We start from the raw sequence: 22,890 nt of genomic DNA, 5'->3' as shown, positions 1-22,890 counted from the left end.
TCTTAAGTAATTTAGCTTCTCTGATAAATGTATCTTGTTTTAAGGAATTTGAGATATTTTAACTTGATACTGATTAACAAAAGTGCAGTTTCTGTACCTCACATGTATTGTCGAGTAAAAGAGATTCTTATACTGATGAATTTGTCTTTAGTTGGAGGAGGTAAATGCTAAGCTTCAGGCTGAGGTAGAAGAGTTGGAGAGTCTAAAGAAGGCCCAGGGTGAGGCATTGAGACAGTCCCAGCAGCTGGAGATCTCTCTCAAAGAGCTTCAGGAGCGTCTGGCCCAGCTGGAGAGCACCAAGTTGGGTCTGGAACAGGACAAACTGAGCCTGCAAACCTCACTGGAGGTGGAGAAGCGAGAGAGAAGTCTGGGCTCTGAAACCATCAATGACCTACAGGGTGAGTGCATGTCTGGGTGTGTGCGCACTTTGGGAAAAATCATACAGAAGTAGCTGTAAATAAACAACTACCAAGCTTCAGAAAGAGATAATGTAGCATTCTCGGGATCACACTTTCTCTTTTGGCTGTTTGTGTGCAGACAGGGTCCAAAATTAACACTTGTCATGCTCTAAATATAATTAAAAACTGGCTTTATTGAGTAAATTTTCTTTTTTTAGTTGAACTGAATAGAAAATGATAGTCTGCCCCTCTCACTGATGTACAGTATGTGATGCAACTGATTCAAAGTCCTCTTGTTTTATTTATTAGACAAGTTTTACCACAGTAGAAAAAAAAAATCCCTCTGAAGAACTGGTGACACATTTATGGAATTCCTTTTATGGAATTATGGAAGAAAATTGAGGGGAAAAAAACACGAAATATTGTCATGGGACACGTACGTGTGTGTGTGTGTGTGTGTGTGTGTGTGTGTGTGTGTGTGTGTGTGTGTATATATATATATATATTTACATAGTATATTACAAAATAATGTTTTAAGGTCAGAAGAAATATATTGCTGGTAAAAACTTTTCAATTTACCCTCCTTTGGTGGATGAGGCCAAAGTTACTATTTTGGGGTGTGTGTGAATGAGAGAGTGAAAGTAAATGTTTGTGTGAGCATGTAGTGGTCAGGCCCTCGCTGAGCTACACAGGGCTCTTGTCTGCTGGGCTGTGCTGTTGTGTTGGGGTGGAGCTGCCCGCAGAGAGACTGTTATTTTATAGTCAGAGGCAGGTAGCTGACATTATATTGCTAGAGGGCTATACACTCACCTAAAGGATTATTAGGAACACCTGTTCAATTTCTCATTAATGCAATTATCTAATCAATCACATGGCAGTTGCTTCAATGCATTTAGGGGTGTGGTCCTGGTCAAGACAATCTCCTGAACTCCAAACTGAATGTCAGAATGGGAAAGAAAGGTGATTTAAGCAATTTTGAGCGTGGCATGGTTGTTGGTGCCAGATGGGCCGGTCTGAGTATTTCACAATCTGCTCAGTTACTGGGATTTTCACGCACAACCATTTCTAGGGTTTACAAAGAATGGTGTGAAAAGGAAAAACATCCAGTATGCGGCAGTCCTGTGGGCGAAAATGCCTTGTTGATGCTAGAGGTCAGAGGAGAATGGGCCGACTGATTCAAGCTGATAGAAGAGCAACTTTGCCTGAAATAACCACTCGTTACAACCGAGGTATGCAGCAAAGCATTTGTGAAGCCACAACACGCACAACCTTGAGGCAGATGGGCTACAACAGCAGAAGACCCCACCGGGTACCACTCATCTCCACTACAAATAGGAAAAAGCGGCTACAATTTGCAAGAGCTCACCAAAATTGGACAGTTGAAGACTGGAAAAATGTTGCCTAGTCTGATGAGTCTCGATTTCTGTGGAGACATTCAGATGGTAGAGTCAGAATTTGGCGTAAACAGAATGAGAACATGGATCCATCATGCCTTGTTACCACTGTGCAGGCTGGTGGTGGTGGTGTAATGGTGTGGGTGATGTTTTCTTGGCACACTTTAGGCCCCTTAGTGCCAATTGGGCATCGTTTAAATGCCACGGCCTACCTGAGCATTGTTTCTGACCATGTCCATCCCTTTATGGCCACCATGTACCATCCTCTGATGGCTACTTCCAGCAGGATAACGCACCGTCACAAAGCTCGAATCATTTCAAATTGGTTTCTTGAACATGACAATGAGTTCACTGTACTAAAATGGCCCCCACAGTCACCAGATCTCAACCCAATAGAGCATCTTTGGGATGTGGTGGAACGGGAGCTTCGTGCCCTGGATGTGCATCCCACAAATCTCCATCAACTGCAAGATGCTATCCTATCAATATGGGCCAACATTTCTAAAGAATGCTTTCAGCACCTTGTTGAATCAATGCCACGTAGAATTAAGGCAGTTCTGAAGGCGAAAGGGGGTCAAACACAGTATTAGTATGGTGTTCCTAATAATCCTTTAGATGAGTGTATAAGCAGTGAAGAATGTATCTCCTGTTTTCCGTGTTACATTTTCAGTCCTGCCGACTGAGTTAAAAAATATTTTTTTAAAGTTAAGGTTTTATGGACATAAACATTATCCTGAATTTTACTCTTTGCCTCTTGATCCACTCATCTTTCTCTCTCGCTCCTTTCTCAGGTCGTGTTTGTGAATTGGAGAAAGAATTAATTCGCATGAAGAATTCTCTCTCAAAAGCTGAAGCAGAGAAAAGACAGTTACAGGAGGATCTTACTGCCCTGGAAAAGGTGTGTATAATTAGCAAGTATGACTGATTTATTTACCTCCTCAGCACAAGTGTTGTGTGGGAATGTGTATTTGTGAAACGGACTGATGTGGTGTCTTCACCTACAGGAGAAGAACAAGCAGGAAATTGATTTCTCCTTTAAATTGAAAGCTGTTCAGCAGAGTCTGGAGCAGGAAGAGGCAGAGCATAAAGCCACTAAAGACCGATTGGCTGACAACAACACAATCAACCAATCCATTGAGGAGGCCAAATCTGAGGCCCTCAAAGGTGAACTAAATGTTAAAGATTTGCATGTACTTAAGAATAATATTTAAATGTATAGAGAAATAGAAGGGCTTAAAAGTGGAAAAATCTGTGATAATTCAAAATCTTTAAAACTGGATATTAAAAAAAGGTTTAGGATTTTTTTAAATTATAATTAAAGGAATACATCACCCAAATATGAAAACTCTTATTTACTCACCCTCATCCCATCCCAGATGTGTATGACTTTCTTCTTCAACAGAACAAAGATTTTTAGAAGAATATCTCGGCTCTGTAGGTCCATACAATGCAAGTGAATGGTAGTCAGACCTTTTGTAGCTCCAGAAATCACATAAAAGACACAGAAGTAATCTATAAGACTCCAGTGTTTAAATCCATATCTTCAGATATTATATAATAGGTGTGAGTGAGAAACTGAGGGAGGCAGGACCCAAATGCAGAGAGGCAAGAATTTGGGCTTTATTTACAAAGAACAAAAATACAAACCAAAACACCCATGGGAAAAACAGAATAATAATCTAGAAAAAGTAAAAAAGCAGAAACTAACCGAAGTAATCACCGGAACAGGACAAGACCGAATGGATACGAACCACAATACAATAACAAACAGTTTGACACCAGACTCAACACGAGGAGAGCTTAGAGGTAATTAATGAGGGGTGGGAGCTAGGCAACCAGCTTTCCCATGGAAATGCCAATCACTGAAACACATGAGGGAAAACACCAAAACACACAGACATGGCACACACAGACATGACACTCATATGAGACAGACAGACCGTCAGGGGCAGCACAGTCAGACCCGATTGTGACAGAAACAGATAAAAATGTAAGTCCTTTTTTTTAACTCTTTAAAAGAGAACTCTCATTTTTAATGGATTTAAATCTTCATTTTGACTTAAATTTTGATCTGTTTCTCACCCACACCTATTGCTTCTGAAGATATGGATTTAACCACTGGACTCTTATGGATTACTTATATGATTCCTTTATGAGACTTTTGGAGCGACAAAGGTCTGATCACATTCATGTGCATTGTGAGGACCTACAGAGCTGAGACAATCTTCTAAAAATCTGTGTTTGTGTTCTGCAGAAGAAGGATGGCATGAGGGTGACTGAATAATAAGAGAACATTTTTTGGTTGAACTGTTCCTTTAAGATCCTGCCCTATTGACCATGTTAAATCTGACTAAAGGTCAGAATGTCATAAGATGCTCTTTATAACATTCCTATATCATAGTGAAATAAAATTAATCCTCACATTTTATACAAACTTATGGAGTCCATGCCAGCTCAACTGCATGCTGTCATTAAAGCAAATGGGAACATACCAAAAACTGAGAACTCTGAAATGTATGTTACTTTTTCATTTTAACATTTCACTCAAATTGCGAATATATAATTTACAAGGTTGAAAAAATTTAGAAAACTGCAAAACCAGAAGCTTTTCACAAGTATTCTCAGACTTTTGAACCCTAGTTTAAGTCTTTGCATAAAAACAAAATTGTGATGTAAGAATATTCCCTCACTACAAAGTACTTTGAAATCTGTAGTGCAAGCCTGTGGCTCTTTGTGGTGTATGTTGAGCTTCATCTGAAAGCTGTGACATTGTATGTGAGACAGATATGGAGCGTAAGCTGCTGGAAGAACGATCTGCAAAGCAACAGTTGGAAAGCAGACTGATGCAGTTGGAAAAGGAAAACTCAGTATTAGACTGTGATTACAAACAAGCCAAACACGAGCTTCAGGAGCTCCGATCACTCAAAGAAAAATTCTCTGAGGAGGTCTGTTTTTGTGTCTACTTTTGCCTGTCTGACTGTAGCTGTCTTTCTGACTGACTCTTGACTAAGGCTGTTTAAATGTCTGTTTGTAGGAAATATGTGTATATTTTGTGGTAATAATGTATTAATCATTTCATGGACATAGCCCTGAACACATTTGTCTGCTTACTAGAAATACAGAGATTAAAAAACTAATCAGAAAATACACACACAAAAAGAGATTGAATTGATACAGGAAATATATAATTTGTACTTAAAAATACACACAAAAAAGATTGAATTGATGCAGAAAATTTGTGTGACTGGCTGTCTAGCTGACTGTCTGATGAATGTCTATTTATCTGTGTTATTTATGTCTATCTGTATCTCCCTGTTTTATTCTGTGCCTGACCTGCCATTAATACAACAGTTTGCATGTAGAAGTATTACTGTATTAGAAAGGAAATGAGAAAGATATTTGATCTAAACAAGTCCTTTTGTGTGCGTGTGTGTGTTGCAGGTGGAGGTGTTGAGTGTGCGGGTACAGCAGGAGACTCAGAGGAAGACTCTGTTTCAGTCTGATATGAAAGTGCAGAGGCAGGAGATCAGCACCCTGCGCTCCTCTGAGAAACAGCTCAAACAAGAACTTAACCATCTACTGGAGCTCAAACTCAGTATGGACAAACATAATCAGGAGCTGCTCAGGTCAGTGGGTTACTGATCCACTCACATAAGTTTTTCATGGGTTGCAGGTTTGTTCTGATTGGATCATTGACAGCAGGGAAGAAACAAATCTAAATGTATAAATAGTGTAATCAACTTTTAAAAGAGGGAGAAAATGCTTCATGCTATTTGTTGATGTCAAAGGCCATGCATCCGAGCAAACTCCACAGTATTTTGGCACAAATTCACTTTGCTAAGACTAATACAACTTTTAATCAAGTCTGTGTCACAAGCGTTAATATCACGTACTAGGCTGTTAATGTATTTACCAAATTGTCCTACTCCGCATATGTACTGTTCTTCATTAGTTGGACCTATGCAGTTAATAGTAATGTCTTAATTTCTCCTTTTGATTTCAAGGACATTTGTGTTTACTTTTGCAGAATTTTGGAACTGTGTTTGTATGCCATTTTCCAAGTAACAATTGTGAATCATCAGGTTTCTGTTCTCTCTGTCCAATCAGAGAGCGAGAAGAAGTGGATGTACAGCTAAAAGAGTTGAAGGATCAGTTGGAAGCAGAGCAATATTTCACCGTACGTCTGCCTGGGTTTAGATTATTTTGCGAGTGAATGTGTGAATGGTTTATCTGTGTGCAGTTGTCTGTTGAATGTAACTTTGTTTCTGCTTTCAGAAACTGTATAAGACTCAGATTCGAGAGCTGAAGGAGGAGAGTGATGAAAAGACTAAACTCTACAAAGATGCTCAGCAGAGACTGCTGGACCTGCAGGAAGAGAGGTGTGTGTATGAACTGACCCTTCGCTTAGCTCCACCCCCCCCATGGCTCCACATGATCGTACAGTCACATATAAAGAGAAAAGCTTAATTTGTTAGTGATTACACACCTGTTATTATTAATGTAAGTGAACAGAACTGCTAATAACATCTCATAAAACATTCACATATTTACTATTTACTTTACTAAGACCTGAATCAATACGTAAATGAATAAATGTTAACCCATTAGCTTTCATTTACCTTGGAGCAAATGTAGGTGGCCTTGCTGATGTTATTCATGTTTATTTGGGAATGATGGCTGACACAGAAAGTGAAATCATGAAAATCATTTATCTTCTCTCGGTACCTTGTGTCACTATTACAAGTGACCCAGCGACAACATTTAAAAAAAAATTTGTGGACCATTTCTGTAAAATTCTGCTTTAAACTACTCAAACACACATTAAAAGCAAACGCTTGTCAGAGAAATGGCGCACTACAACAGTTGCTAAGATAGGATTGGTCATAAAAGCTTTTAAGGCGGGGCTTAGTGAAGTATCAATTATATGGAGAGCCGGCAAAACATACCTTATTTTAGTCAAAGGGCAACCAAATCCATGTTAGTCAGAGTACCCCCAAGTGAAATGAATGTTAAGCACAACGTTGATTGATTTGGATCAGCTTATATCCAGTAAAGCGTAAGAGAGCAGTGTCGAAAATGTACTTTTGCCACAACTGGCAATTCATTTTTACCTTCCACAAATATTTCTTGCATGCACAAAACTTTATTTTGCATTATTTTTAACAACTAATTTATCAAAGCAAAAATACAAATCAAACCACAGCACAAATTAAGCCACAACGCAACAGAAATAAGCTGCAATGCAATTAATTAAGCCACAATAATACAAAATTTACAGAAAAAAATAGGCATAATGGCTTAATTTTGTTGTGTTGTGACTTTTTTCTGTTGTGTTGTGGCTTATATATCTTTTGGCTTATTACTGATGTATTGTGGCTTTTCTGTTGTGTTGTGGCTTAATTTAGTTCAAGTCAAGTCAAGTGGTTTTTATTGTCATTTCAACCATATACATTTAGTACAGTACACAGCGAAACGAGACAACGTTCCTCCAGGACCATGGTGCTACAAAAAAACAACATGGGACAAACACAGAACCACATGAGACAACAAAACTAATTAAAATACCTATATATATATATATATATATTATACCTACACTCACCTAAAGGATTATTAGGAACACCATACTAATACTGTGTTTGACCCCCTTTCGCCTTCAGAACTGCCTTAATTCTACGTGGCATTGATTCAACAAGGTGCTGAAAGCATTCTTTAGAAATGTTGGCCCATATTGATAGGATAGCATCTTGCAGTTGATGGAGATTTGTGGGATGCACATCCAGGGCACAAAGCTCCCGTTCCACCACATCCCAAAGATGCTCTATTGGGTTGAGATCTGTTGACTGTGGGGGCCATTTCAGTACAGTGAACTCATTGTCATGTTCAAGAAACCAATTTGAAATGATTCGAGCTTTGTGACATGGTGCATTATCCTGCTGGAAGTAGCCATCAGGAGGATGGGTACATGGTGGCCATAAAGGGATGGACATGGTCAGAAACAATGCTCAGGTAGGCCGTGGCATTTAAACGATGCCCAATTGGCACTAAGGGGCCTAAAGTGTGCCAAGAAAACATCCCCCACACCATTACACCACCACCACCAGCCTGCACAGTGGTAACAAGGCATGATGGATCCATGTTCTCATTCTGTTTACGCCAAATTCTGACTCTACCATCTGAATGTCTCAACAGAAATTGAGACTCATCAGACCAGGCAACATTTTTCCAGTCTTCAACTGTCCAATTTTGGTGAGCTCTTGCAAATTGTAGCCGCTTTTTCCTATTTGTAGTGGAGATGAGTGGTACCCGGTGGGGTCTTCTGCTGTTGTAGCCCATCCGCCTCAAGGTTGTGTGTGTTGTGGCTTCACAAATGCGTTGCTGCATACCTCGGTTGTAACGAGTGGTTATTTCAGGCAAAGTTGCTCTTCTATCAGCTTGAATCAGTCGGCCCATTCTCCTCTGACCTCTAGCATCAACAAGGCATTTTCGCCCACAGGACTGCCGCATGCTGGATGTTTTTCCCTTTTCACACCATTCTTTGTAAACCCTAGAAATGGTTGTGCGTGAAAATCCCAGTAACTGAGCAGATTGTGAAATACTCAGACCGGCCCGTCTGGCACCAACAACCGTGCCACGCTCAAAATTGCTTAAATCACCTTTCTTTCCCATTCTGACATTCAGTTTGGAGTTCAGGAGATTGTCTTGACCAGGACCACACCCCTAAATGCATTGAAGCAACTGCCATGTGATTGGTTGATTAGATAATTGCATTAATGAGAAATTGAACTGGTGTTCCTAATAATCCTTTAGGTGAGTGTATATACCTGTATAAAGTGCACGTGCAAACATGTGCAAAAAGTATGGGACAGTACAAGACATTTCTAACAATGAACAGGACATTAGGCACAGTGAGAGACAGTGCAGCGCCGACCAGTACACAGTAGTGCAAAAAGATGAGTTTCTAAAAACGTTGCACTGTGTTTTGGGTTTTCAGACTTTATTTGCTTTGATCATTTTGTGTTGTGCACCCCTGGGCTACCATAATCTTCCACTAAAGTGCAAGACATAATCATGAAGTGCATACATGAATCGTGAAAGATGTTTTCTTTAGTAGACGATTTGTGTCTTTATTTGAATTTAAAATTCTAAATAAAAAGTCATCAGCCAACTGGTAAGTAGCTTCAATTTAGCAGAGCCATTTTTCAACCAACCAAAAAAAAAAGTTTTCTGCTTTAATTTTGTTCCCTGAGTAAAAGCAATAGACCTCATTCAGGCTAGTGCCCTCTTTGATTTTAGTGAGAACGACAACGGGGCTGTGAGAGTTAGACTTACAGCCTCTTCAATTGACTGTACTGTAGTTTGAAGTCTTTTTGGATCATTCTGTGGACAAAACATTGATAAAATATCTGTCCAAGAACATTCAATGTGCAAATAACTACAGACAACATGAGTTGTGGAAAATCAGATGTTATTTAGGAGCTTTATACAGCTTTATACCATTCACAGCATCATTGTCATTCCCATTAAAAATGAAAGATGGCACTACCGTGAATACGGTCTACATGCTACTAAAACCATATCAATTATAAATACAGCAGCAAAGTCTAGATGAACAAGAAAATAACAGTTTGAGAGTTTTTGTGTGTCTACTGTTTATAGGGACTCATTAGCAGAACAGCTGGAAGAGAGTCTGACGAAGGTTGACTCTGAGCAATTGGCACGCTCCATCGCTGAGGAACAGTACTCCGAGCTGGAGAAAGAAAAGATCATGAAGGAGCTGGAGATCAGAGACATGATCGCCAGACATCGGCAGGAACATGGCGAGAAGGACAATATAATCAGCTCGGTGAGAAAGCGAGGAGAGAGAGAGAGAATAATGAGAAAATAAGAATTTGTATTGTACTTAATGTCCTTTTCTCTTCTGTGTAATGCTAAGCTGGAGGAGTCTAATCGCACACTGACTGTGGATGTCGCCAACTTGGCCAGTGAGAAAGAAGAGCTCAACAATAAGCTCAAACATCTACATCAACGTGAGTAGACTACTGGACTAATGAATGGCACTTTCCTCGAATAGCGTACAAAATAGGGCCAGGAACTTTTAAATATTTTTTTTGCTTTTTCAACTATTGAAAAACAGTTCGCCTAAATTAACTTGCTGGTTTTGGGACCAAATGTTAGTTTGTAGTTATTGCTAAATTTATATTTCCTTTACTTAAATGGCTACTTTTAATGGTATGTTAGTTTTATGTTAGAAAATAGTGTATCTAAAAGTTTTCACATGGGATATGTGCCTCTAATGGTTTTTACACTCCAGTGTACTGTATTTTTGGAATGTACCAAATGCCACTGCTTATTATAGTAACATGAAATGAGTGATGTTATAAATGTGCTATAACACATTTATAAATGTATACACAGAGGTGGAGAAGGCCAGAGAAGATGAAAAACAGATGAAAGATTTGAAGCTGTTCTTTGAGAAGCAGATCCAGTCTGAGAAAACCCTCAAGATACAGGTGTATATGGGAGGAAGTGAGGGTGGCCACACACCTCACTTAAAGGGAAGTTTCACACAAAAATGAACATTCTGTCATCATTTACTCACTGATGTTGTTCCAAACTTGTATGACTTTTCTTCTGGTTGGCTGTGGCTCAGGGGGGTAGAGCAGGTTGTCCACTAATCGTAGGGTTACTGGTTCGATTCCCGGCCCACACGACTCCAAAAGTGCCGAAGTGTCCTGAACTGAACACACAAATTGCTCCCAACGGCACCTAGCATTGCGCGCGCGTGTTTGGTGAATGATGCACAGTGTTTGTAGAACCGCTAAGGTTAAAAGGCACTATATAAGTGTAGAAGGAACCAAATACCAGAAGGAACCATTACCATTTTTCCTGTACGTAGAACACAATAACATAAATGTATGTGATCTACAGAAGAAAGAATGTGGGTTTTTAACAACATTGGTGTGAGTGAATGATGACAGAATTTTAATTTTGAGTGAACTTTCCCTTTAACATGTTGAGAAATATTTTAAGGAATTATAACTGTACATAGGCTTTTTACTCTTAAATTGAGGATGTTATAATAATTTTTAGAATATGTGTTGCTAGCATGTCTGAGGTAACTGATAACAGCAACTGTCCATATTTTAGGCTGTAAACAAGCTGGCAGAGGTTATGAAGAAGACTGGTGACAGGCCACGACAAGGCAACGACACTGACATCCGCAGGAAGGAGAAAGAGAACAGACAGCTGCAGTTGCAGCTACGCACTGAGAGAGAAAAACTCAGCCATGTTATGATCAAATACCAGAAGGAAGTCAATGAAATGCAGGCTGTGAGTTATACATACAACATCAGTGCAACAGAAATTTTATTGTCGTCACTTGCAGTTAGTGCTGACCTGTAGGAGGCAGGAGATGAAGTAATAGTAAAAATTAGCAGTTTATTGAATAATGTTAGTTGAGTCTTTCTCAGTGATCAGTTCATCTGAGCAGCACAAATCAACAAGTGTAATTATACTAAGCAATGTCAGTGGAAAATAAGTGTGCTTCTCAACATTGTCTTGTAATGTTGAAGACCTTGAAATAAAGACAACTCCTTATCTCTATCTTGTAAAGAAGATAGAGCACACCACATAAGATTAAATGGAAATGGTAACAAACCACAGAAAGAGCAAAACATATATTTTCCTGAATTTATTATAATTTCAATTTATTCTAATCACTGGCTCCATCAGGAATCCTAGATCTGTCCAGAAATCCTTTCTTGTTTAGGATGGCAGTTCTTAAAAAGTAATCCACTTCCACTCAAAGTGTACCCTCTGTTTGCAGATGATAGCGGAAGACTCTCAGGTGCAGCTGGAGTTGCAGATGGCTCTTGACAGTAAAGACAGTGATATTGAGCGTCTGCGGTGTCAGCTCACTTCTTTCAACATCCACTCTCTGGACACCACTAGCATCAGCAGTACTGGCAATGACCTGGAGCAGGATGGCAATTTTCCAGGTAGTTATCTCTGTTATGTCCCAGCAAGCACTAAACCACCCGATGTGCTTATCATTGGTGACATATTGAATATTCTCTATGTAAAATAAATGCTGGCGATATACTGTCAAATTAAGCAACACTGATAAATTGCAGTTATTTAAATGCAGTTATTTGGCTATTAAGTTATTTGGCTATTTAAGTTTCCTAAAAAGCATGTCAATAGACTAGGTTCACGATCCCTTCTTGTCACGACTTAAGTATGAAAGCATTGAAGCATGTAGCAAAAATGCCATTAGAGTTAGTCGTTAAGTTCAATTCATTTAGATGAATCAGTTCAAACTCTCAGTTTCAATGAATCGATTTAAAAGTCTAATTCATCAGTTTGTTTGCAATAGTCACATCATAGTCATTCAAAAATGTTTGCAAAAGTCCCTGCAACATTGTGGAATCATATTTCATGTAACAAAATGTTTTTGGCCGCATTGATTTTGATACGTTTATGCCTCTCATCCATACTAGAATACATTTTCCTCCACCAACAATGTTTTAAGAGATTTTTGAAAGCGCTCTCTAGTTCCACATACTTTGTAAGTATGTCGATAGGAAACTGAAAACTGAATTTTCAAGTGAAAGCAGATTAGTGTGGACGTGGCCTTAGTAAAAAATAAATAGTAATAATAAATCTTCAAATGTATTGTTATATTGGAGCATAGAAATTGTTCAGTAAGTGAAAAATAGTGGGGAAAACATGCCTTGATTATTTTTGACTAGATTTTTAAGGAATATTCTGGGTTCAATACAAGTAAAGCTTAGTTGACAGCATTTGTTGTATAATGTTGATTACCACAAAAAATGTGTTTCGACTTGGCCCTCCTTTTCTTTAAAAAGCAAATCCAGGGCGTGCTTGGCTGAGTGACTCCAGTCAGGTCTCCTAAGCAACCAAATTGTCCCGGTTGCTAGGGAGGGTAGAGTCACATGGGGTAACATCCTCGTGGTTCTCACTCTCGGTGGGTCGCATGGTGAGTTGTACATGGATGCCACGGAGAATAGTGTGAAGCCTCCACACATGCTATGTCTCCGTGGTAACGCGCTCAACAAGCCATGTGATAAGATCTGTGGATTGACCATCTCAGACGCTGAGGCAACTGAGATTTGTCCTCCGCCACCCGGAGTGAGGTGAGTCACTCTGCCACCACGAGGACTTGCAGTAAGTGCGCATTGGGAATTTGTCATTCCAAAAATAAAAAAGCAAAAATCAAGGTTACAGTGAGGGATTGGTTTTGTTGACAATACATAATCGTGGCAAAAAAGTTGTCAAATTGGCTATAATCTTTCACAGAAAAGGTTAGTAAGGGATTTTTATCACACTAAAATCATGTTAACATGCATATTGTTTACATGTTGTGGATATACCTTTTGAAATGGTAAGCATTTTAACGTTTATAAATTGGCCCCCATTCACTTCCATTATAAATGTTTCACTGTAACCCAGATTTTTGCTTTTTTAAAGAAAAGGAGGGGCAGGTCAAAACTTTTTGGTGGGAATCAACTTTATGCCACAAATGCTTTTGATTGAGCTTAACTTGTACCTGGAATATTCCTTTAAATTTTAACTAGCTTAGACTTTAACTGTAGTCTTCTTTATACTTCTCATTTTATTCTTTTTTTGTTCTTTTTTTTTGCATAGATTTTAATTTACTTGATTACATAAATGATCAAAAAAAAATCTGGGTAAGTCCATATAATGTATATCAAGGTATACATAATAATATTATCAAAAGGCTGTAAAAATATTGAGATATATAATTATTTTAGCTATATTACCCAGCCCTACTTATCAGTATATTTGAAAAATGCCACTCTGTGTCTCTTCACTTCTTAGATTTGGTTAGCTTTTCATTCACTTTTTGTCTGGTCTACTCCACTATAATCACTCCTACTTATCTCTTTTTATGATGTTCCTTTTTTCCCCTTGCTCATAATGGTTCACTGAAATTGTGCATCATTTTACTACTTACTTTTATCTACTTTCTTTCACTCTTTTCACTCCTTCCCACTTTCTTTTATCATGATGCCACTGTAGTCCACATCACACACTCTCACACCTCAGAGTCTATGTCCTTCATGTACCAGCGAAGCTCCAAGTCACTGTGTATTGATACCCGGCCATGCCAGATTGTCCCTCTGTTCCCCTCTGACTCGGAGGAAGAGGAGGATGAGGAAGAACATTGTGGGCCAAGGCCCGCCCTCACATATGAGAGGCCCACTGACCAAAAGCCTGCAGGTGAAACTGCATGAAAACGTATAATTACGCAGGCATACGCGCTCTCTGTCTTTAATAATCTAATTCTGTGTCCAGTTCCATGGATGTGTCTCCAAACCTAGAGAGCTACCTACCTAGACAGCATTTTTGGGGATCAAATGTTCAAATCAGGAAGTCAAGTTTTGGTTGGCTAGCATGGGCAGTCAGTCCCTGGAACTGCACTATTATTTGGGCAAAAACCATGTTTCTCCGTTGACATACATTTAAAGTAATTGTGTATTCTGAAAGAAATTATATTTTTTGCAAGAAACATAGAAACCAAATATTTCAGTGTCCAGTTTTTCTTTGAATGCTCTTAAAAGCATAATATGAGCTTTGCCAATTGGCTAAAAAAAATGTCTCGAACTGAGAGGACGTTAAAAAAAGATAGTAGAAAATAGATTGCATAATCTCTGGACTGAACGCACCAGCAGAGCAACTGTAATTCAGTTGAAAGGAAATGCCAACAAATAGCTTTCTCCAGGTATTGTAAACCTCCTTGGTTTGAGTGTGCCTATGTTGCTCAATGATGCTGCCTAGGTAGGCAGCTTACCAGGTTTTGAAACACATTCACAGTCCTTCTAATAATTTGGTTTGATGCTCATGGGTTTTTACACAATTTTACACGATAATGAGATACTTCTCACCTTGTGTGTTTTAACACTACTGATAGAGCAAAACCTTTTCATTCCAGGAGACTTTCGGTACAGATGTGTGTTCTGCATAGCAAAGCCATTTTCAAGGCCTAAAATAGTTTGAAGATAAAATAATTATCTCTTTGATCATGATCAGTCTGGCTAACCTGTGTTGCCTTGGAGTCTTATATATAATTTGTAACACTCTCTTCTGTTTTTGTGTACAGATGCTAGTCTAGAGGGATGGCTCTCATTGCCTACCAAGAACACTAAAAGGCTTGGCTGGGATAAGAAGGTAATGGTTCAGAAATAGTAAAGTTTGAATCTTCACAATCTACATCAACAAAACCTCTCTGATCATCTGTGCATGTATCTCTGTGAATTGCAGTATGTGGTGGTAAGCAGCAAGAAGATCCTGTTTTATGAGTCAGAGCAGAACAGAGAGCAATCCAGTCCATTCATGATTCTGGACCTAGAGTGAGTCCGAAATGCTGCACACACATTTAGGCCATGGAAATGTTATGCGGAACCCTGTATAATAGCAAATGTGGTTACCATAAATTTTAGCATACGACCCCTTATCTGTAAAGCACTTTAAGTTATAAATCACATTAAACACTAAACAACTCAAACACCTGATGAAAAATGGTTGCACTTACAAAGCAGTACCTAATCCAGTGTTTCCCAAACTTTTTTTGCCAGAGCACCATCAGTATGGCTCAAGTATCCTGTCGTCAAAACAAAAGATGTGTACAAAATGCTAAATGTCATATAAAACTATATAAGTAGCATTTATATTAGTGGAGTGGTGGTGGTGCAGTGGTCTAATGGACATAACTTGTAATCAGAAGGTCGCTGGTTCGATCTCCACAACCACCACCATTGTGACCTTGAGCAAGGCACTTAACTCCAGGTTGCTACGGGGGGATTGTCCCTGTAATAAGTGCACTGTAACTCGCTTTGGATAAAAGCGTCTGATAAATGTAAATGTACATTTATATATAAATATAATTTATGACAGTTATCCAAATGAGCAGTGAAGTGCACAATTATATTAGGCTAATGTTGTTAATGTATACTGGGCAGAGGATATTCTAACTAGGTTCATTGCAAATTATTATAGGAATAGTTCAACCAAATATGAAAATTATCATCATTTACTAACCCTCATGCCATCCCTGATGTGTATGGCTTTCTTGCATCAGGTGAACACAAAAAAATATTTTTAGAAGGATTTCTCAGCACTGTTAGTAATCTGTTAAATCTGTTAATCTAGTAAAGATGTTAAAACAGCATAAAAGTCTCCAGTGGTTAAATGCATGTCTTCAGAAGCTGAAGACATGTATTCATATAGAACAGAAAGTATATAAAAACAGACATTTTCAATGACAAATTGATTACATGGATCTTATATTTGAACACACATTAAATGGAACAAGTCAAGCCTAACTTCAACACAGAGTGAAATGATCTTGGTGCTTCACATATTAAAATATGGATTTGGAGATATTAAGAATGGATATCGAGATATCGTTCAAATGAAGATCACGATTAATCAGAAAATCTTTATTTTTGCCTAACCCTAATTCCTGTTATTTTTATTTTAAGTCATACATTTTGTTTTTAAGTTCAGTTAAGTACGTACCTTCGACTGGGAATCACTGACCTAATTCATTTATTTTAATACCTCCCTTCCTTTTTCCCGTCTTAGCAAACTCTTTCACGTGAGACCTGTCACTCAGACAGACATGTACCGCGCAGATCCCAAAGAAATTCCACGGATTTTCCAGGTAACATGCTTAATTTGTCAATTGCAGGAATGCATATGCTGTATATTAAGAATGATTAAGACAATTCAGCATGCTTAAAATTTAACCCTTTTTTAACACCCTATCTTCCTCTGTTCTCTCTATAGATACTATATGCTAATGAGGGAGAGAGCAAGAAAGAGGAAGTTGCTGTGGAACCATTATCGGCAGCTGAAAGGTCGTCTTTTATCCCACACAAAGGTCACGAGTTTGTGCCCACGCTCTACCACTTTCCCTCCAGCTGTGAAGCCTGTTCAAGAACTCTGTGGCATGTCTTCAGGCCTCCACCAGCCTTGGAGTGCAGGCGCTGCCGGGTGAAATGCCATAAAGATCACATAGATCAAAAAGAAGAGGTCCTTGCTCCTTGCAGAGGTCAGGAGGTCACACTCGCAGAGCATTGCGAATTCAGATTTATCTTAATATATAAATTGTATAAATTATATATAAGCTTTAGAGCTTCCTTAACCTCCTGAGTCCCCCATGTGACTGCTGTGTGCATTTTTAATTTCTCTTTTTGATTTGTAACTATTAGCATCTTGTTACGCATTCACATGATGGGCAAGGAGGAGGCGGGAACCGGCTGAGCAGTCAACGTAAACTTTTAATAAACAAATGAATAAAACACAACATGAAACTACTTTCCAGCATAACACAAAACACACACAAACGAACTGGCATCCCCGGCTACTCTTTATCCCTCTCCCGGCTGATTCAGTGCTGGGCATCCATAGTTACAACCCCGCCACACCATCCTCCTCGTCACATACCCCCAACGCCTGATTCAGGCCAGGGAAACCTCCGGCCTAACTTATTCCCCCCTCCCTTCCTGGAGGGGAGGTGTTGCCCTTTCAGCTATCCTTCTGCCAGCCGGTCTTCCCCACCTCCTGGTAATCTGAGTAGGATGAGGGGAGGGAAAGGGGAGAGGGAAAGAGTGAGCGGGAGAGAGAGAGAAAAAAAGTAGCGCCTGTTGTAGTACTTCCTAGAAATTAACGTCATGCTGTAAAGTCACGTGACGTGGTGCACCAGAAGTTTAACTCTTAAATGACAGTGTAGAGTCTTGTGAACAGTTTTCAGTCATTTGAATTTATTTCAATTTTGCGTTGTGTATAGTGCAGCTAAAATACAATGTCCATAGCACAAGGTTAAATGTCCTGTATGGGTATTGAATAGATTTAAAATCCCATTTTTAAGTTTTAGACATTTTAAATGTAAACAAAGCTGTGATGTAAGTTATGACAAAAAATATTTAAGATTCTGGACTATTTCTGGGTTACTAATGAAATCTAAGGAAATTTGTGACATTGATTCCTTTGTACAAAAGATCAGATTTCATTGCTTTCATTGAAGCACTCAAGATGCTCTTTGCAACATTCTTAAATCATGCTTGATAAAATGGATCATCAGGTTTTGCTCAGACTTGTGGAGTCCATTCCAGCTGGAGGACATGTTGTTATTAAACCAAAAAGTGGGACAAACCAAATACTAAGAATTTCTGAACTTCATGTTAACTTTTCAATTCAACATTTTCCTCAAATTATAATATCATTTCCAATTAAAAATCATGTATTAAATTAGACTTTTGAACCCCCATTGTATCAACAGGCTGTGCAAACTGTACTCTCATATTTATGGAATACAACTGACCAGTCTCAAATTTTCTTCTCCAGTAAACTATGACATGTCAACGGCAAAAGACCTCCTGCTGCTTGCCAGCTCCGCAGAAGAGCAGCAGAAATGGGTCAGCCGCTTGCTCAAGCGGGTCCCAAGAAAACCTGTACCCCACACTCCAATTCTAGCTATATCTCCTCCCCCCTTCGAGGGATCTCCTCCACCTGGGCTGTCCCCTCAACCCTCTCCGCACCTGTCCTCCCATTCCTCCCCCAGCATTTCTCACAGAGGAGCCATCAACGTGCATTCCACCCGACAGCAGCACTCACCCAACACCAGGCGAAAAGAACCAGACAGCTCAACAAGGTTAATACAAAGGAAAAGTAACTTTATATGATGATACACTAAAAGGAGAAAATTGAAAGTAGTAAATGTGGTGTGTGTATTATCCCAGCTTAATATGCATAGACAGATATAAGTAAGCCATCTATAGGTTAATTTAATCTAAAAGTGTAAAAAGTGTGACTCTGTGTCACACAATGTCAACATTGCTCTGTTTTAGCATCCCAACCAACCCAACACTATTTTCACTGTTCTCAATCCAGACCTTCAAAAATGTAAGTGCCGGTACTGGTACAGGGAAAAACAATGCGTGGCATTAGATGTACGTTTTCTTACTATTCTTTGGTCACTGGTGGATTTATATAATATTTTATCAGTCTTATGACACAGCTCTTCAATGTGCATTTACATGCATCATTCATGACTATTTTTAAGACAAAATAAGACATTTTTTTATAATCCTTGTTTATTTTAATTTCTTTTACACATTTGTAGTAGCTTGCACTCTTCCAGTCAACTTTAATTTTGTACTGCAGCGTAATTGCAGCATAATTGCTAATGATGTTACTCTTTATGATTAATCGTTTGTGTTGTTCCTCATTTGCTAAATTAATTAAGGTAAATGTAGAAGCTCTGGGCTCAACAAGTTAGACTTGGCTGTAAATTGTGGTGGTCCTCAGTAGCTTTGTTTGTGCTGCTAACCTTTTCTAGCCCTGGTCCCATGCTCCGTATCATTCTTCACTGACCCGTTCACTTTTGACCTTTCCCCATTGTGCATATGTTTGGACAGTAAGTACACCACATGCCACATTACTACTTATCAACCAGATGTTCTGCTGGCATGTGCAGCCCTAAAACATCCCCTTCAGATGTCTGACTGTCTGTTCTGTTCTCTGTAGAGGAATTCAAGTGGTAGTTCACCCAAAAATGAAAATTCTGTCACAAACCCATATGACTTTCTTTCTTATGCAGAACACAAGAGGAGCAATTTGAAAGAAGGTCCCGTTTGCTGTATTCAGTAGAATGGCAGTGGATAGTGCCTCACTTTAAAGCTTCAAGAATTACACAGAAGTATTTTAAAAGTAGTCTGTGCAACTCTAGATTCATATTTCAAGTATTCTAAAGGCATATGGAAGAGTTTGGTGAGAAACAACCTAAAATTTAAAGGTACACTAAGTACTTATTTCCCCCTCATTTATATAAACATCAAATAAACATTTGTATAAAACCATGACCACTCATGTAAGATGATGAGTTTTTATTCTACATGGAGCAGGGTCTCCTCATGGGGGCAGCCATGTTAAGGCCAATTCACACTGCCCAAACAAATGCCAGCACACACCAACATCCAACACTTGTTTGGTTTTGTCGGATCTGTGTGATCACCCTGTTAACATTTCCATTCGTTGGCATCTGTTTTTACATATTCAACAAGTTTAATTGCCATTTGTCAAGTCTTGGAATGTTTGAGCAGTGTGGTATGATTTTCGAACAAACTCTGACATAATCTGACTTCATCACGAACCGTTGCCATGACAATGAGGTAAGCGTCCCTGTCAACTAACAGAAAATTAATGCACGCAACCGCACCTGCATTGATAGAGCAGGAGATACACAGTCAAACATGAATAATTACATTTTGTTGCAAACTTGTTAAAGAATCCCATTCCTTTCTAAAGAAAACGTTATGTTAGTGTTGGGTTCAACAGATTGTGTGGATGACACGCATAAGGGAATATGTGCAAATAGGCAAGACACGGACGGAGATTAAGTTGTGCTGAAGCACTCTTTTCAGTCGCATGAAAAACAATATGAGGGAGAGTAAATTATAACAGAATCTTCATTTCTGGGTGAACTATTCTTTTAAATGTGTCTGATATAACTTTCGCTAGCGGTTGACGATGGATGGATAACTTTCGCTTGAGTGTCGCAGTGTAAAAACAATCACTAAAAATACAATCCCCTTTACCCTGTAATTTACATAATATTAGCATTTTTCAACCTAGCACCTGATTAAATATCAGACTTTGACATGAAGGAAAAACACAACTGCCCACAGCTGCTTTCAGAGCCACCAGTCCTAGGAATTTTCTGCAAATGTCGTCTAGTGTGTTTATATTTGTCACAAAGGACAAAACAATTATGAAGGTTTTTTGAAGGCATGGGATTTGTGGATTATTGGTTCAAAGAATCTTGGTCTTCCTTTGCAGTATATTTAAAATGCCCAAAAATTTCACATTAGCTTTATATTACAATTATTAGTAAACATCAGTCACACTCCCTTTTTAGATACCTTTTAGAGCTCAAAGCAAAACCTTTATTTGGAAACCCATACTTGCTGGATAAAAGATGAAGGCCATCATTTTTTTATTCCGATTCCACATAGTGGAATGAACTTTTTATATGAGCCCAAATTACTCCTCTTTTGTTCCAGATATCTTGAGTTGGGCCTGACGGACTGGGGTTGGTCTCTTGAGGTTGAAATGGATGATGACGATGTATTAGACTTCTGAAGAGTTGAGAGTTTGTGGGGAAAACACAGTGGTGCCTTAGCATGTGTTGTGTTTGGTTTTCAAGCAGGTTTATTTTGTATTGTATTAATAGTGTTCTTGTGTTTTGTTTCCACTGTAATGAACTAAAACTAGGGTGCAAGTTTTACTCATGGATGTGTTTGTGCACTAATATAAGTAGACTAGTATGTGCATGTTTTGCTGAATTAAAGACGTTTGGCTTTGTTTAGTTGAAAGGGATGTATTTGCTGTTGTTTACGCATGTGGTAGAATATGAAATGTGATGTGTATACCATATTTAATTATTCAATTTTTAAAAAATAAATTTGTATACCTGTTCATTAAATATTGACTTCAACTCACTCTCCCTCCATCTCTCTCTCTGTCTCTCTCTCCTTAATTTCAGTTAACCTTGGGGAAGTCTGGATAGGTGATTATCCATCTGGGAACAATTACATCACAGAAGAAAATTACATACTTTTCATTTTGGCAAATGGAAGGACGTCCAAGTACAAATGATTGAGGGCCTTATATTTAATACTACACAAGCCATATATCACCTAAAGGGTGTAGTTTTCATTTTAATTTTATGTCATAAAAATGTATGTCTTCCAAAACATGATATTCTTTAAAGTAACTTTTTAAAGTAAAACCAATTTAAAGTTTAGAGGTTGCTTTTATTTCCAAACAAAGTCGTCAGTGTGTGTGTGTGTGTGTGTGTGTGTGTGTGTGTGTGTGTGTGTGCTGTGCCATTGTGTGTGTTTGAAGCAGAATATATACTTTGGCTCCACAATTCTATGATAATCATATATATATATATATATATATATATATAATTTAATTTTTTTTTTTTTTTGACATAATGCTTTTCAAAGAGCCATTAGAAAGCATACATTAGCTGTTGCCAGAAATATCTGCTCAAAATACAGCATATGCATTGAAGACATATCATTATTGATATGACATGATGCAAAAATGCAATCCATATAACATTTTAACGTTTCATTATACTCATTAAAAAAAAGAAGACTTTTGTGTTTGTATATCGGAATATGAAGATCTCCAAATCATTTTCTGTATTTTATCTAAGCAATAAAACATACAGAAAATTGCCACTGACAATTTATTGAGACATGTTGTGAAATTGTTAATAAAAGTTTATTTGATGGTAAATGATTGACTGCCTGTATGATCTCTACTTCACCTGTAACATTTATAGAAGCAGTGTTTGATAAATTACTGAAAGTAAATCATTACAAATGACTAATTACTATACATTTTTAATCAGATTAATGACTTTACTGATTACTTAATTGCTTTTAAGTTACATTCTATAACACTTCACTGAAACTCTTCATCTTCTAATTCAAAATAATCTATTTCCTCCTTTTTCATTGATTTGTTAGGGGGCACATGCAATTTCAGCTGTCACAGAAAAGCAAACAGATTAACATGATTCATTTAAACAGAAACAGACTAACAAATAAATTTAATAGTACATTTAAATATGTCTGGATTGTATGAGGTACTATTTTTGAGTATATAATTTGGTCCTATTATCAACCATCGCTTTATATGGTTGTTGTTTAAAGGGATAGTTCATCCAAAAACGAAAATGATCTCATCATTTACTCACCCTCATACCATCTCAGATGTGTATGACTTTCTTTCTTCTGCAGAACACAAATGAAGGTTTGTTTTAGAAGAATATATAAACTCTGTAATTTCTCACAATGCAAGTGAATGGGTGCCAAACTTTTGAAGCTCCAAAATCCACATAAAGGGAGCATGTTTTTTGTTGGACCACCTCTAGATTGTACAGGCTTGGTCTGAAAGACACACCCACCTGCTGGCGATGCCATTCAGAAGATGGGGACAAAACCCAAGTTTTTTGGTGGTGAGTCAAGATC

At 38.3% G+C, this 22,890-nt stretch overlaps 1 protein-coding gene across 5 annotated transcripts in view; it reads left to right on the top strand.

Moving 5' to 3' along the window:
• Positions 1-22,146, top strand: part of LOC127623852 (rho-associated protein kinase 2-like) — a 52,111-nt gene extending 29,965 nt beyond the window's left edge. For 2 of the 5 annotated variants that reach the window (XM_052098414.1, XM_052098417.1), the window contains 20 exons: positions 152-398; positions 2,584-2,690; positions 2,797-2,956; positions 4,577-4,737; positions 5,234-5,418; positions 5,900-5,969; positions 6,068-6,171; positions 9,452-9,638; positions 9,729-9,822; positions 10,211-10,305; positions 10,943-11,125; positions 11,622-11,793; positions 13,859-14,059; positions 14,940-15,007; positions 15,101-15,189; positions 16,424-16,502; positions 16,628-16,892; positions 18,188-18,494; positions 20,905-20,986; positions 21,387-22,146. In XM_052098414.1, the coding sequence (XP_051954374.1) occupies positions 152-398; positions 2,584-2,690; positions 2,797-2,956; positions 4,577-4,737; positions 5,234-5,418; positions 5,900-5,969; positions 6,068-6,171; positions 9,452-9,638; positions 9,729-9,822; positions 10,211-10,305; positions 10,943-11,125; positions 11,622-11,793; positions 13,859-14,059; positions 14,940-15,007; positions 15,101-15,189; positions 16,424-16,502; positions 16,628-16,892; positions 18,188-18,494; positions 20,905-20,983 (2,853 nt within the window). In that variant the 3' untranslated portion in view covers positions 20,984-20,986; positions 21,387-22,146. Of the gene's footprint in view, positions 1-151; positions 399-2,583; positions 2,691-2,796; positions 2,957-4,576; positions 4,738-5,233; positions 5,419-5,899; positions 5,970-6,067; positions 6,172-9,451; positions 9,639-9,728; positions 9,823-10,210; positions 10,306-10,942; positions 11,126-11,621; positions 11,794-13,858; positions 14,060-14,939; positions 15,008-15,100; positions 15,190-16,423; positions 16,503-16,627; positions 16,893-18,187; positions 18,495-20,904; positions 21,051-21,386 lie in introns of all 5 variants that reach the window. The other 3 variants (XR_007968101.1, XM_052098416.1, XM_052098415.1) reach the window with 3 other exon arrangements.
• Positions 22,147-22,890: the final 744 nt, after the last annotated feature.

The sequence above is a fragment of the Xyrauchen texanus genome, chromosome 30, assembly GCF_025860055.1.
Source record: "Xyrauchen texanus isolate HMW12.3.18 chromosome 30, RBS_HiC_50CHRs, whole genome shotgun sequence".
Lineage (NCBI taxonomy): Eukaryota > Metazoa > Chordata > Actinopteri > Cypriniformes > Catostomidae > Xyrauchen > Xyrauchen texanus.
Note: the sequence above shows the minus strand (reverse complement) of the source record. Positions and strands in the feature narration are given on the sequence as shown.